Source organism: Triturus cristatus, chromosome 1_2 (genome assembly GCF_964204655.1).
Source record: "Triturus cristatus chromosome 1_2, aTriCri1.1, whole genome shotgun sequence".
Taxonomy (NCBI): domain Eukaryota; kingdom Metazoa; phylum Chordata; class Amphibia; order Caudata; family Salamandridae; genus Triturus; species Triturus cristatus.
This window is the reverse complement of record NC_140580.1, coordinates 136170516-136186853: the sequence shown is the minus strand read 5'-3', so window position 1 is coordinate 136186853 and position 16338 is coordinate 136170516. Positions and strand designations below refer to the sequence as shown.

The 16338-nt window shown below is 48.1% G+C and overlaps 1 protein-coding gene across 2 annotated transcripts in view; it reads left to right on the top strand.

Annotated features, from left to right (window-relative positions):
• Window positions 1-7480: 7480 nt before the first annotated feature.
• ATRNL1 (attractin like 1) overlaps window positions 7481-16338 on the top strand; it is a 2333760-nt gene continuing 2324902 nt past the window's right edge. For both annotated transcript variants that reach the window (XM_085603276.1, XM_085603277.1), the window contains exon 1: window positions 7481-9437. In XM_085603276.1, coding sequence (XP_085459402.1) covers window positions 9175-9437 — 263 coding nt within the window. In that variant the 5' untranslated portion in view covers window positions 7481-9174. The remainder of the gene's footprint in view (window positions 9438-16338) is intronic.

Sequence of the window (16338 nt, the reverse complement as noted above, 5' to 3'; positions counted from 1 at the left end):
TTAGAGTGAGAGACTTCCTTTACTAGCATAGCAAAATGTAATACTACACACATTAATGGGGCTCAATGACAGGGTTCTTCATCACTGTGTGCTAGCACCAATTTGTGGTGGTCCCGCATCCTCCCCAGGGCCCCAGTACGAGGTGGTGGTTCTTGCCATGCTACAGTGGTCTGACGCTGTGGCTGTGCATCCCAGGGCCGTAATAATGCAGGGAAACTTACTGCGAGAATCGTCTCAGGTGGTGCAAACTACTTGGATTTTGGGTGTAATAGCCCAGTGGGGGGGGACTATCTTGCTATGAGTTCGCAGTGGCACTTTTTCCTCCTTTCAAATGCAGTGCGAGAAACAATCTCTCAAACATGGCATGTGTTTTACCTATTGGTTGCGAGCACGGTTAAGCGCTGCAATGATTGTGATAAGCACTGGTCACACAGCAGTGCCTCTGGCACTCTGAGCAGGATCGCAGTGGTGGCGCTTCCTCTCGACTCTCATCCCTGCAGATATGCGTGTCATAGCTGGGTCTGTGGTCGTCTGTCTTTGGCAGGTGTGGCCTCTGGGCTATAAGGGAGTCCTCTGCCTATGACTGCAGTGACTTCTCGATTTGCAGCTTGTCTGCAGCAGCAGGCAGGCCCTTTGGTTCAAGACAAAGTTGTCGAACAACACGCTTGCACTTGTTACTTCATGAAGTTCTCCAAATGAACCACGGCAGGAGACTGGGTGACCCCTCTTAGATTGGGTTGGTGTCGGCACGCTCCTGAGCACACGTTAGCTTATTCTAGGTTTTTCATGCATTGGGAACACATCTGAGCTTATACTCCTGGGCAGTGTCCCCTCCTGTTGGGTCAGGCATTCTCCTTTTCTCTCTAAACAGGCACGGAGGCTTCTAGGCTCGAGGCAGTACCACAGCTTCTAAAAGAAGATGTTCAAACTAGAGGTGACAAACCCTCAACTCGAGCAGACCGGCTCTTACCCTGGCACAAGCCGTGGATGAGAGCAGCTCTTCGAGTACTCTGCAGAGCACTCTTTTCCTTGGCCAAGAAGAACTTGTAACTGGAACACAGTGGGATGGTTCAGATTCCACTTTTACACTTGTTTTCCAGACAGGGAATGTTGATCTACTATCTACAAATCTGAGGTAGTTCCCTTTCAGATGTCATATTCTGGATTCTATGAAGATGTGACCTTTGTGCATTGTGATGGCTTTCACAGTAGGTAGGGATGAGACTGGTCCCAAACAGGAAAACATTGACACAATGGAATGTGAAGTCTCTGTACCAGGCTGTCTTCAATCTCCCTAAAGTAGAAATCAGAGAATGGTAAAATGGCAGTCTCACCTACAGTCTTCTTTGCCCTTATCAACAGAATCTGTTGACTCACCTCATCTACTCTACCATCCACCAAATAACAGTGCTCAGACAAGACTAATTGGCAATCCCCAACTAAAAAAAGTTCTCATGGAATTTTTAAGCATAGCCCTGTTTCCATACGCCCTCGCTTCACTTCAATGTCTGGTTCTCCTTGAATCAGCTTAAGAAATGCAGGCAATACACTTTGGAGAGCTAAATCACGTCCACCATCTTCTGCCATGTCAAACCAAATGCTATCCAAAATGGATCCCACTGGTCCCTGCAAATAGACTCAGATCTATTAACTATATCATGCATACATGCTCTCAACACACACGGGATGTCAGCACAAGAGTCTAGCTGTGACATTAACGCAGCTGGAAGGCCTCATTCTCGCTGAAACAGATAAAAAAAGGTCTGTTCATTTCTATCAAGTCACAAAAATCTGAATGCTGCCACTACTCTGTTATGTCAAGAACCTAGAATATGGGCAGTAGTCACATATCAACAAAGAAGGAATGCCTGGTGCGTCACTCCAGCGCACAGAACAAGTTCCGGTGCTTGGAATTACCATGGACAGGCCTAAGCCTCAGCAAACATGCTAAGTTATTATGCCAGCTGGGCCACCAAAAGCCAGGATATTAGTTTCACATGTGGTCATGTCACTCAGGTTAGGGATACACACCTCTTTACTGCACACGGGGCATTCTGGTTTCAACAGAATCCTTGGCATTCAGTTGCGGCCGGCATAGCTCGCGGGTTGGTTGGTGGTTCGCGGGGGTCGCGTGCGGAGGAGGTCATAATAAAAAAAAATTCAACTTACCTCGAGGCCGGGTCCCGCGTCTTCTTTGCTCCTGCTCTCTTGCTTTCCTGCTTCCGACAAGAACAGGAAACAGGAAGCCAGACTCCCTCCCCTAAGCCAACTACAACGCTGGAATGCAGAGTTCTGATTGGTATGAGCACCGTGACATGGCGTAGCCAAGGGCTGGAGAGGTGGGCATGTTCTCCATGAGAATGGGATAGTGTACATGACTGGTTTGAGCGGCCTGAGAGGGCAGACCAAACAGTCATTGCGCACTCAGGAGAGGGCAAACCACTGCTCCCCTGCCCTGCTCTGTAAGCAGAGCAGCCCCGCCCACCTGCCCGCCGGCAAAGGAAACATAAAATGGTGATAACTAAAAGTTATTACCATTTTATGTTTTTACTTCTCGCACTGCAAGAAAGCAGTGGGGCAACGCTCCTCGCGCCATAGCCGAGGAGTCGCCACTGTTGGCATTATTATAACCTTCCTTCCAGGAAAAAATGGTGATCTTGGAAAAATAAGTATGTTCTTGGTGAATTTAGCTAGTTGGAAAAAGCTTGGCCAGCTGTCAGAGAGGTGCTAGAATGTATAGCACCAAATAGATTTTTGTTGGCTTTCAAGCAACAACTGAAGGTATATGAAGCTATGATGCATGAGGTAAAAGAATCTCTTTTGGTCCTCATATGACTACAAGCTTATTTAGGTGTGCTCCGGATGAAAACACTTGCCCATTTATGGTTATCTCAGTCAGAATACTTTTAGGTTAAAATTAGTTCCATCAGATTGGCTACTTATTAAACCAAACTGCCTATTGTCTCATAACCCTCCCTTGATGCTGTCATCGACCCACAACCTTAAAAGGGAGAATAGAATTATATATCCCAGAAACGATTTCACTTGACGAATGAGGAAACCCTAGTCCTCATTCATAAAAGCAGGGGTGTTGGCTTCACAATTGTCTTCTGTACAGTGAAATATTAGAAGCTGTCAGCATCTATCATCGGAGTCACTGTCCAACAGCTATTAAATATCTCTTTTGCAGTGGGTGTAACTCCTAATGACCTCATACAAGTACATTATTTCACCTTTACTTAACAACATTCCATCAGCCACTCTGAGTTGCGGAGCTATTGCCAAGTTTTCAACTTTCCATGTCTTGACACACTTCTGGAGGAAGCAGTAGCAGCTGAAATGTGGGCTACTTGAGATCTTTGGTATTTTACATCCTTGTCAGGCAGGCTCCAGTGGGTCTCACAGAAGAGAATCCTTGATGCTGCTCAATTCCCTATGGTCGAAACGCAACTCATTGACCAATTTACTCAGGAGGACCCACAACTCCACCATATCTAGCCCCAGAGAGCAAACCCTAAGGATGCTGGCTAAAGTCTTTGGGCCTTGTTCACAACAAAATTACTAGTGCGGCACCATGGTGCAAGGGTGCCTGCATTGCGGGGATGACTGTTTTTGTGCAGGAAGGGACACCTTCCTACACAAAAACAATCATTGATGGTGTTTGAATGCAGCACACATAGAAAGAGGAAAAAATTAGGAGAAATAAAAGTATTTCTATTTGTTGCGCCTCCTTATGCCTCCCCTGGGGAGGCATAGGATTCTGACGCATTCCTAGGTTTACAAAATGTTGTAAATCTGGGAATACAGCAGAATCCATGGGTGTTGCGTGGGAACATCCACAGCAACGCCCATGGCACCCCTTACACGCAAAGTGATGCGTGAAAAGGGGTCGTATTTACAAGGCCATGAAAAGCCACGCAGGGTGGCTTTGCGTGGACTTTTAAATATGGCGCTAGCACACTGCGCACCGATGTGTCAAAAAAAGTGACGCACCGGCAGCGCAAGGGGCTTGTAAATAAGCCCCTTTGTGCTCTCAGACGTTGGTTTGCACTGCATTAGGTCCTCTGACTCAACGTAACATGCATGCTAATAAATAAACACACAACATATTTCTTGTTTGGGTAAAATTGCTGTAGGTTTATTACATACACCGTTATGTAATATGGTGGGTTATCTTACGGGCGATCCAAGGGCAGGCAACCATCTGGGCCGCCTGCCCGCCTGATGAGCCAAGTAGCACTGGGGCGAACCCCATCTGTGCTGCCACTTCTGATGATCCTCTTCCCGGATCACGTGACACATGGTCCCTTATTACTCACGCCCCTTTCAGGGCGGAGTGTAGCATAGCAAACCTCCGGTTGTTCAGGCCCACAACCGCCCTAAGGACTAACGGGGCGCCGACACGGTTTTCCAGGAACCTCCCATGAGGCTCCTAGGATTTAGCCCTGGCACCCCCTATGGTGCCGCACAGAGGTACCCTTCTGGTACCCCTTTGCTTCCAGATTGCCCTGTAACTCCGCCTGCAACGAAAAAAGACAACATTACAACATTCTCTGCCTCCTACCTGCCACGAACCACGCCGGGTAAGCGGTAGGGTGGGAGACGGCGTGTCTGGCACGCAAAAGAGGACGACAAGATGGTGGGGAGGCCTATCTACCCCTCCCCCATCCTCGCGCCCAGTAAGTGACACTCGCCTAGCGCGCCGCGATAAGGCTGGGGGGACTCCTCCCTGAGTCCCTGCCCCTAAGGGGGTGTGGGGTGCTCAGATGGTACTAGAGGGCTGCCCTCTTCAGTGGCGACCTGCGGGGGCCTCGGACAGCCGCAAATGATGTAAAACTGAATGGAAATAAAATGGAAAAGCTGCTGCTAAACAAGGCTACCAACATTTGGCTGACAGAGATCCTCCCCATCTCCCTGAACAATAAAGACACCTGGTACAGCAGACATGCTCAGTTCTCATTTCCATCAGTATAGTAGAGTTAACACATGACTCACTTATTGTCTTATGTAAAAACTGTATTGAGTGCCGAACATGGCTGCTCTGCTACCCTTCCACGCTATGAGAAGAGCTGACATGACTCTCATTTAACAGCACTCTGCTAGCTCCCCACGCAGCATTGGATTCATTTTAAAGATCTCACAGTAGCCCACTGGGCCCTTGGGCTTTTATTGGCCAATTCCTCAATTTCGGATGAATATTGAAAGTGTGTACAGTCCTCAGAAAGAGTGCCTTCAGATCATCAAATCTCCTTCTCACAGGGACCAGGAAAACCAGAAAGGTTTGATTTGGAGACAGGGTACTCTCATACATCCCTGCCAAATTTTAGAATACATTATCCCTTAATATTTAACAGCGGTGAGCCCGAGTCTGGATTTTAGAAACAAAAAAATTAAAACTTTTATCTTCATTAATGACCTAGCTAGACTTCCATTCTATGAAAAGCTGTTGTCTTCTAGTGCCAAGAAGGCATATGTGGGGATATGTGCCCCATAGGCACAATGACATACACATTAAGTCAAGTATGGGGGTCATTAGGATTGTCTACATTTTGATGACAATGCATGGTATCCTTTGCATTTTTGTGGCCACCCCAGCAATGACGGGCATAGTGTTGGCCCTCACTCAATGGCGGCCACCACAGCAAATGCTGGTCATATATAGCAGTGCTGGCATAAGGTGGCCACTGTTTGTTTGATACCCTTAGATTTGGGTGGTATTCCTGCCATGTGATGGTAATACATCGGTGTGTGGGGTATATTCTTCCCATGAGGGACAGTACTATATGTCACTACTTGACAAGTTGATAATTGATTACTAAAGTCATAAATTTACTAAAACTCAAAAACTAACCTGGTATTTGGGGATTACATGTATAATTTGAATAATACTATAAACTTTAGTTTGTAAGAATCTGAAATTAAATGGTGATATTTGGGTCCAAATTATTGTAGTTCCAGAAAGTGTGAAGTTTATGCTCGGGTAAAAGTTACTGAATCTCCACAATAATTTAACACCGATATTATTTCCTGGGTGCTTGAGGACATTTGCTGCTAAGACTTTTATCGTATGACTTATGCGGAGCAATTATTCCTCTATATTCATAGAGCTTTTTATAATATTTTTAAGCTACTGCTGTCTGAGGCCCGCATGTGTATGATATGGGATTAGTCTGTTCGCTGAACCTGTGTGGTCTGTGTTACCTAAATAGTAGCTCCTGTGCCTGAGCCTTTGAGATCTCTCTGGGATGAGGGACATCTCTGTTAATGGTGACCTGAGATTCTTAGATCTCTGTGACTTTTCATTTTCCCACCATGAATAAATTCTCTGTCATAATATTTGATTTCAAATCTACTATGGACGGGGGGCATAAGGACATAAATATAAGTCAACTATATAAGTAAAGAAATATGCTTTATGCATCTGTAAAAGTCGTTTGTGGCCACAGCAAATTGCATCCCCTTATTATTTGGACTGCATATAAAACTGATGGCTTTTTGCCAGTTTTTAGGGACTCTGGTGAGAATCTGCAGCGTTTCCTCCATTATTTTCAACATTTTCAGTAAGAGAAAGTATGGCAACCCTCTGGGGGACTGGTGAGGGTATTTTTGGCATTCCATCAAAGAACTGGAATAGTTCCTGGGTGCCCTTTCAGAATTGCCTGTGAAGTCTAGAGCTGTTTTTGGCCACTTTATTTGAAAATCGGGCTCTCAAATGCACAACTTGGTCCCATTTTCACATACTGTTCCCACGTAGAGCACATCGACGAGACCTCTGGGGGATGTCAGCCTGTTTACTTTCATTACTCGTGGAGTCCTGATGCAGGAAGCTGGTTACACCCCCCGCTTTCCAAGATCAGCAGCCAGCACTGCAGGGTGCAATGACACTGAGCGCTCTGACTTATGGTTAGGTGGCGGCTCACTGAGGAGCCATCAGCTGACAGGATCTCGGTGACAGGAGCCTGTACAGCGGTCAGAGCTGCAGAGGGCCAATCAGAGCTGTCGGGCACTGTCAGAGAAACAGCTACATGTGGGTAGGGACAGTCTCCCTACAGGAGGGTCGGCGCGGCATGCTCAGTGCTGGTGAGCCAGTGCTATAAGCGAGATTCCCAGTGTTCCCGGACCGTAGCAATGCTATATGGGTACTGCAAGTGTACAGGTCTAGTGGAATTTAATAAGTGCGTGTGTTATACAGCTGATTCGCTGGTAGTGCCCTATATGTCAATAGGAGCAGTGCCCACAGAGGGCTTGCTTGTCTTAGGGCCTGTGATGTATAGCCAGTTGTATAAGGGCAGTGACGTCACTAAGATCAGTGCTATAGGACCAGTGATAACGGGCACAGCGCTGGGTTAGCGCTACAAGGGCATGGTATTGTCAGCACGCAGCCCGTGTGTGTTGCTGCTGCTGTCTCTGCTCCTCCTGCGCCTTTAAGGGGCTGCTCCCCGCACCTCCTCCGCTCTTTGTGCTGCGGCTGGGGGAGGACAGCCCTGCCGGCCCCGGGAGGCAGCAGACAGCGCGAGCAGTTACGGGAGCCCGTGGCCGCGCGGAGGGAGCAGGCCGAGCGCCGAGAGAGCAGCTCGGACACTGGCAGCCGAGAGAGGGACCTCCCGCCGCATCCTCGCCGCCTCCCTCGCCGCCTCTCGCAGGGTTTTAAAAATGGCTGCTTAGGAGCTCGCGGAGCTTCCCGCGCAGGCTGTACCAGTCTCCCTCTGCTCAGGAGAGCGTACCTCGGTCCAGTGCCTGCCTGCCTGCCGCCGCTGCGCCCTCTGCTCCTCCCGGGACCTAGACGCCGGGAGCGCAGGCTGCATGGAAAGGAGCGAGGGGATGAATTCTACGTGTAACGGGACTTCCAGGCCGTTATCAGTGGAGGGACAGCATCGCCTCCCCTGGCCGTTATCCATGTGCACCCAGCATCTTTCCTAAGAGACGTAACCTGCACCAAAGCCCCGCACGACCTGGAAGTAGATGGGACCAAATCAGTGGACACCCAGCTTCACGCATACTGGAATAACTGGTCTGTGTTTCGCTCTGGAGAGCCAGCATCTGCCAAGGTACGAATATCTATGGGCATTAAGCATCACTTCCAGAGCCATTATCAGGACTGTCAGCGCCTGCCTGTGAGGGCATACATGGACCTTGTATCTATGGGAACACAGCATCACCAAGAGCATACTTCCTGCCTGGTCCTTTGTCAGCTCTCAACACTCAGCATCAACTGCCAGTGAGCTTACTCGGACCCCAGAGCCCGCAGTGCTTGCCTGTGATGGCATGCGTGGACCATGAGCACTGGATAGCCAGCCAACCCCAGGTTCCTGAATTTCCTGACACTTGACCATCTAGGGGTCCTTCCTGTCACTGGGCCATATTTTGCTCGCAGGGTACCATCTTCTGCTTTTTAAAGGCTGTACTGAGGACCAGCAAGCAGAAACATGCATCCAGCGATTTCCAGCCAGTTATCATTAGTGAAGTGTTAGGGTCCCTTGCTTCTAGAGGAACTGTCAGTCATCTTCACCCGAAGCCTTGGCCAACTCGGTTGGAGCTTTTTTTGTAAGGTGATAAATGGGAAATTGACGCTTGAGTGCCAAAAACTCTTTCGCTGCTGCCCTGCATCTCAAAGCAAAAGCGAGTTCCTTATCATCGCTGGAGAAACATACGTGACGGTACTGCATTTAGGAACTACCAAGGCCAAAATCACTTAAGATCGAGGATGATCTTCTAAGGGACTACCTGCCCATGGTTGCCTTCTCATACATGCGTTTGGAGAACCCCTTGCTGCTGGTGTCCCTGGGCGTAATGTCTGCGGAGAGTCCCCTCTACCCCTGTGTCAGTCCAGTCTTGGCATGATACTTCTGTCAAGAGGGCGGAGAAGGAAAGTGGAAAGCTAATCCATTCCAAGAAGCTTGGAGCCTGGTTCCGATTCATCACCTGCCTCTGAACCCTTCACGAGGTCATGTTGGAAGATTGATCGCAAGAGTTGTTTTGAATTTTACCAGTAGGGGTGTGTGTGCAAATTTAGTCTCTAGTTTCCCATAGTGTGTTACTTCTTCAAAGCTGGTAGAGGATGAATGGTTTCCACCTCAATCTGTGGTCTAACTGAAGACTTCTTCGAGTGTCCTCGCTTGACTGTAAATTGCTGCCCGAGGCCCGGCTTCTGTTGGTCGTCTTTCCTTTGGGAGGATGAGGTTTGGAAAGAAAGGTCTCTTGCCACCCCCGTTGATGATGTCATTCGGGGGGAAGCCCTGGCCTGCCGTCACACTGGAGGATCTTAACAGCTGCCTACTTTTCTACGGTCTCCTCTACCTGGTCCTCTATGCGCAGGTGTCGCAGTCCAAGCCATGCGAGAAGAACCCCTGCTTCTCAGGCCGCTGCCTCAACTCCACCTGTGTCTGCGATCCAGGCTGGGTGGGGGACCAATGCCAGCACTGCCAGGGGCGGTTCAAGTAAGTGTCCGAGCTACCCTATCCTTGTTTTGCTTGTCTGGGCATGCACTGCTGCTTCGAGATGGCCCAACAATCACATCTACCAGGCATCTCAGTCGCGACGCTCTATGATGTGCGCGCTGGCCATGGTTGAGTGGTGATGCCGGTTAACATTTCATAAGTGCATTTGAAACGAAAGATGGGGTCAGGGCGGAGAGGAATGTTCCCAGTGGCTTGTTACATTTGCATAACACATGCTGTAGTACTGTGTGCTCTTTTTCTTATGGGTTTTTACAAATTCATTCCTTGTGGGATTCTGCAGCTGTTTCAAAAGAACCCCTGGTTTATGCATCCCAAGACAGATGTTAACACTGCGACGGTCTAGAGACTTGTTGGAGAGCCCTTGAAACAGTGAAGCATCTTGAGCATTAGGCAGAAGGATTCTTGTACGTTGAGCTGTTGCATCCTGGGTATGTACATTTTTGCCCCAAGTAGCAGAATTCCGTGTGAGCCAAGGTCACTATTGCATAGTGCGTTTGTATATATCAGTTCTTGACAGTGTCCCATCTGAAGGACATGTGCGCCATCGAAGGCTAATGTATTGTTGCCCCATAGCACTTATGTTGTCAGTTGAATTATAGGCATCACTGTCTATCACTGCACTTGATGTATAGATTTTCTTTACATCTATCTACTTGTATCCATGAGAACGGCATTGAGGTGGCGACCCAGGACATAGCTAAGCCTGAGAAGACAGCTGTCCGTGTCCACTTTTTTAAAGTGTTAAAATCCTCACCAGTCCTTGAGGTGTTGATGTACAGTGCAGGCTTCAGTAAAAAATTGTAAATTGATACTTGTATAGCGCACTACTCACCCGCAAGGGTCTCAAGGCACTTGTAGGAATACCGCTGTGGAACCCATCCTGGCTTTCCCTGTGAGGCGTCCACTCCTGGGCACCCCCAAGGTGGAGGCCAGGCATCCTTAGCGTTGGGGGGCCGTTGTGGAGATTAAGCAAGCTATTGCCCAGAGTTGCAGAGTGGGACTCCATGATTGGAATGGCACCTAGGCGAGAATTATCAGGTCCGTGGAATTTTTGAGCCCAAGACCCGCCAAGGCGGGGAATTGAACCCTGGTCCCAGGCTAGACCTCTGCATCAGGGTCTGCCGCTCTAACCATTGAGCCACACTTCTCCACGTGTCTCTGAACCAGGTTCCCCAAGCTGGAGAGATGGACAAAGCACCTGCTGCATGGGTCTGTGTAGCTTCTAGGTCACTGGGTCGTATCGTGGTGGGTCTCCCCAAAATGAACAATAAAATTAGTTCCATTGAGTTGTGTGTTGCAACTTGTGTTGACAGCGCCTAGAGGCAGATCGTTGTGCAAACAGTGCTGTGCCAATGTAAAAGTTGATAAATTACCAAAGCATTCTGGGTTGGAGATGCCCTTGCATCTTCTGGTCCGGGCGGGCAGCATATTTTTTTTTAAATACGAAATTACTTTTGTGTTGTCTATTGGTTTTTGATCTGCGATATTCGCATACGTGTCCTATAATTTGTTTCTTGTGACCAAATCCCTTTGTAATTAAAATCCCTCGTGGAAAGTAATTGTCACACCAGACACCGTTCTCATGTACTGCAGCGTTGATTGTGAAAAAGTGCACCCGGAAGCTTTTTCTCCCCCGGGAGGTTTTATTGTAATTAGGTAGGAATATGGATGGAGTCTCAAAGATGAGCGTGACATTGAATCTGCACAAACGTGAAGGTTTCGTCCCTAGCCACCCGTCATTGAACCCGCACAACATGCTATGGAGAACCTGATTGGGTTAGAGCGGTACATAAGGTTAAGTTGGGATGGTTATACTAACTCGTGTGGTAGCTGTTTTTATTCTGGAAGAAGTTACAGAGAATAGTTTTAAATTCTGAGATTGGGGATACTGGAGTGATTCCGCGGAATGAATGAAGGTATGAGTGACTGAGCACAATTTTAAAGCGCAAAGAGGCCTCGGTAGCTCCGCGCTGGACACAGCTGCCGAATTCTAGTAGACAGACATGTTATGAGATGTTTTCAGAGCCGGAGATGACGGACCGTGTAACCCCTCCCATATATGTTGCCCACGCCCGCCAGGCGCGTGAGGATGCTCTGTCCACTTGGGAGTGATGGATTGTGACACTGCCAGGACAGTCAGCTGCGGAACTGAGTATGGGCTCTGATGTTTATATCGGCCGTAGGTCTTGCAACATTTACTGTGAAACAGTGTTTCCCACAGTTGGAAGGGGTTCGCTGCCGGAGAAGGCCCCTCCCCTGCCTGCCCATCACAGCCTATGCACGCATTGACCGCGAATAGCCTTTTTTTGTTTACCCTGGTTTACTCTGCTTTTGGGAAATGTTTGGTGTATGAAGAGATTGCCTGTCACTTGGATGCACCGCACGCGGTTTCACTTCAGTGCCAGGCCGGCGTCACTTAACCCTCTAGGTACCCTTGCGCGAGGGGCGTGAAGACGGGGCCTACCGCGCCTGCAGTCAGTCCCTTGTAGAAAATGTCAGGGAATTCTTCTGACAGGTTGGAAAAGTGTCTCCAGTGCCTGCCAAGCGACCCCTGGTCCCGCGTGTGGATAAAGCCCGAGCCTGTTTTTATAAACCTATTCATAGTATGTCAGATTTCAACGTTTTTTTCTTAAAGGGGAACGGTCTCGAATTGTTCATCGTGTGCTTGTTCCACCTAATGTAATTTGAATCGACTGTAGGCGCTAGGGCTGGAGAGCCGGTGAAAGCCGATAAATTAAAGGTGCTTTTAGCAAGTAAGAGATTTTTTTTTTGTGACCAAAGCTTATACCACCCCTTAGCGCTGGGAGGCCTTAGGGTAGCCATGCGCTCTATAAATGCCTCTTTCATTTCATTTCATGCATTGTAGGCGCCCTATTGTCCTCACTTGTCTCCAAGTTCAGAAACAAAAAGTCAGAAAATGAAGTACCATCAGAACTGCTGCCCTCATGTGTCAAGGTTCTGGCCTTAAAATTCAGGGTGCCCGACTGACTCGGGACAATTACATAGCGCACCGAGGCTCCCATTCGGTCGATAGGCACAGCAGGGCATAAGTGGGATAAAAGAATGGGGGAGGGAGGGGTCAAGGGGGGGGGGGGGTGACCGATGTCATTAAGGGCGTGGCTTAAAAACGAGGTTGACAAAAATCTGTGTTTAGTATTGTGTTCCGCCCGACTGGTAAATTTGCTGCTTCTGTCATTGCAGCCAGATAAACAATACAACAAGTCAAATTACACTGATAACAAGCCAGGACTATTGACTTTGTCAAAGGCTGTTGGGTGCAGCAGCTTCGTTGTATATAACATTGAAAAGACTTCAGTTCAGAAATGATGAGACTGTGAAAGAATTAGAACGAGTCTCTTTCACGTTACGTCAAAGGCAGTGATGTGGGTGGTGCTGCTACAGGGCTAAACAAAATGTTCACCCTGGGAGTAAGGGCAAAAATGGAGAGCCCGATATGGACCCGTTCAAGCACCTGCTTTTAGAACTGCCGGTGCCGAGCACCGGCAGGGCCCGGCCCACTTAAAGCCCTGGATAGGCACTTGTGACCTAGGCGGTGCAGTAGTTAGAAAATGTGAGCCACAGAAATAAACAGCCTCGAGGAGATGCTTGGCCGCCGCGTTGACTATAACTCGTTCTTTTTCTTAAGAAAAGTGATGTTACCAATGTCCTTTTAAGAACTTTTGGGGCCCTACGCAAGGCTTATTTGGGGCGCCCTGTCCAGATCAATTTAGAATTTTATAACCCATTTTCTGCTAGCATATTGCCCCAAAATACTAAACTATGTTAAACTTTCAGAATCGGAATCCCATAAAAACAACAGACATACATCTTGCCCTAAGTCCCAAAAGTCCTTAAGATTAGAGCGGAGAGTGTGTGTGGCTGAGACAGGGGAGTAGACAAAGGTGACCTAGAGGGAGGTATCCCCGTTTTAGGTAGCCCCTTTAAAGCTGGGGTCCCTGTGCTTGCCCATATGTGTAGGCATTTGAAAGGCAAACCTGATACCACGAAGATGAGCTTTTCCTTCACATGGAGCCAATGCAGGGATGGCCTGACCTCCGACACATGCTCTCTCCTCTTGAGTCCAACACTTTGTGCAGTCTGTAGTTTGTGCAATAGATCCTTAGGTAGACGAGCATAGAGAGCTTTAGTGCACTCTAAGCAAGCTTTACCCATGGCCCCCAGTAGTGGCCCATGGTGGGAGTGCTGCCGGGTGCTGACGTGGAATAGGGGAGGGGCAGGGTGGTGGTAGTAAACTACGGATTACGGCCGATTAGAGGTAAGTAAACATATGAATAAATAAAACGAATTTCGTTGCACGCGCTGCATTGCCAAATGCCCCTCCCCCGCCGGCGCCCGGCAGCACTCCCACCACGGGCCGCTATTGTGGGCCCCTGCTTTCAAGGCAAGGGACTGCTAGGTCTCTTGGCGCTTACATATGCCACATATGCCACCGCTGCTCAGGGCGAGCACCAGGGGCGGCTCCTCCACTAAGGCGGATCCTCAGAAGCTGAATCTGTAGAAAATTCAGAGGATGGCGCAAGCACAAGGCCAAAAGTAAATTTTCGCGAGGAGGTGCGCAGACATCGCCTAGGAAATGCCCAAGACAATCGGACCAGGCCCCCAAGTACAAAAACTGTAAAACCAAGTACAGTGGGAGTACAAACGCGAGCACGAAGCAAGGAACTGACAAAACCGGCACCTTCAGAACAGAAATAACTCCTAGTAATCTAGTAGTAAATCTTTCAAACAAAACCTTGACTGAAACCCACTTTCGGCTGTTCACTTCAATCATAAACGTGAAGAAAGAAATAATAAGGCTATTTACAATTTTTGCAAACGTGAAGAAAGAAACAATAAAATGAACAAGCAAAATAAAAACCTGCACTGATCTAAGTATTTTTCTCATCTTTATTTCAAAACTTACTCAGGAGGAGATTTTGACTCAGATCTTAAGGAGGAGCATTGCCCCACTGCTCTCAGAGCAATGGAAAAGGGAAAAATAAAATCATAATAACGAAGTTATCATTTTATTTGTCATTGCTGCTGGGCTGGGTTAGGGTGGGGCGGGGCACGTGGCATAGGGAGGAAGAGGAGTGGCTCATGCACTTAAGTGTGCATGACTGTTTGGCCCGCCATCTTTCCCCGGCCAAACAGTCATGCGCACTTTGCATATTCCCCACCATGCTGTAATGCAGAGTCTGGTAGGGAATATGCACAGGCTCCCTCTCCCCAGTTGAGCGCCGAACCACGGTGCTCAGACCAATCACAACGCTGCATTGCAGAGTTGTGATTGGCTTAGGGGAGCCTGTGTGCTTCCTGCTTCTTGCGGACTCTGAATCAGGAAGAGAAGAGAAGTGGAGGCGACGAAGAGAGACGATGGAAAAGGTAAGTGGTTTTTAGAAATATTTTTCACCTCCCCACCCTCGTTCCCTACCAGCCGCCACTGGCGAGCACGCTGCTCTTTCAGAAGGCAGAGGCTGCTCCTGTGCCAATTTGGCTTGCTTTTGTGCAAGTTGAGGTTGCTCGAGTGCCTGGCTTGGGCAGCATATCTTTTGTGAGAGCTGGGGCTGCTCAAGTGCCAGGCTGTGCTGCTCATGTGCCAAGCTGCACTGGTTAGTGCCAGATGCAGACCCCTTGTATGCCCAGGTGGGCTGCAGACGGGACAGCAGTCTCTACCTTCCTACGTTGGTCGAGCTCCTCTCTCTGGAGCCGATGGTGAAGTACCTGGGAGTCTTCTTAGATAAGAATCTCTCCCACAATGTACACAGTGACCCGGGGCCTGGCCTCGTTTCCACATGTTGAGTCTCTTGAGGAAAATCCATTTGTTCTGAAAGATCACCATGCGGCCCCGGTGCCTGAGTGTGTTCTTTCCAGGCTGGATTTCTGTAACGACCTGTATCTAAATTTGCCAGCAAATGCCACCCCTAAGCTAAGAATTCCAAACACTAAACAAAGTGCCTGATCACAAGTGCTCTGGCAAATTATTAGCAGGTGTGGACAGGGATTGGAATTATAAATGGTGCGATGTTTGTTGATCCCACCTGGTAATGACAGGATGTGATTTAAAAAAAAAAGTCCACACACGCTGTTAAATTACGGTATGCCAAACATCCCCAAATTTAATAAATGAAAAATGCCTGGTAAGTACCGGGACTTGTGTATTTTCATATGATGCACAGCAAAATCCACATGCCATGCTCCACTTTTGAGGGCGAAACTCAGAATAGGTGGTATTTATCCCACGCCATGAATCCGGAATCCCTCAGTATCAGAATTTATTGGGGCCGATTATTACCAGGACATATGTGATCAGCCCTTAAGGGTAATCGTGCACCTGCAATAATTTGAACAGGCCACCAGTTCCCTCTGGCCTCCACTGGCTGCCAGTGGAACAGAGATTTACCTTTCAAGGCCTTTATTTGTTGTGTAACAATTCTTTTTTCTTTCTCATAACAGAATAGTACAATGACGTCAATTTCATTGAGCATTGTATGGGCACTTAAGGTGAGAAGTGAGACTGTCTTACCTTAGTCACTATCAAGTGCATGGTACACTGTACTCTAATGTTTTACCACACCATTTATTTTGAACAGTTTCTTGTCATTATGGCTTTCCCTATATTTAACAGTGAATTTGATGATACTTGAACAAGTTCCGTCCAACTTCTCTCTTGTGACATTAACATCAATGAAAACATTATGTGTTAAACATTGGACTTAAAACCGGTCGGCTTATGTTATTCCAGTTGTTTTGCTTTAGATGGTCGTACTTTAGATCCATTCTTTTTCTGCCTTGCTTTTCTTCACCATGCCCTCCCTCCCTCCATCCCTCCTCCAGTTGTGATCTGTGTAACGCATCTTAAACTAATCGTATTTAAAGA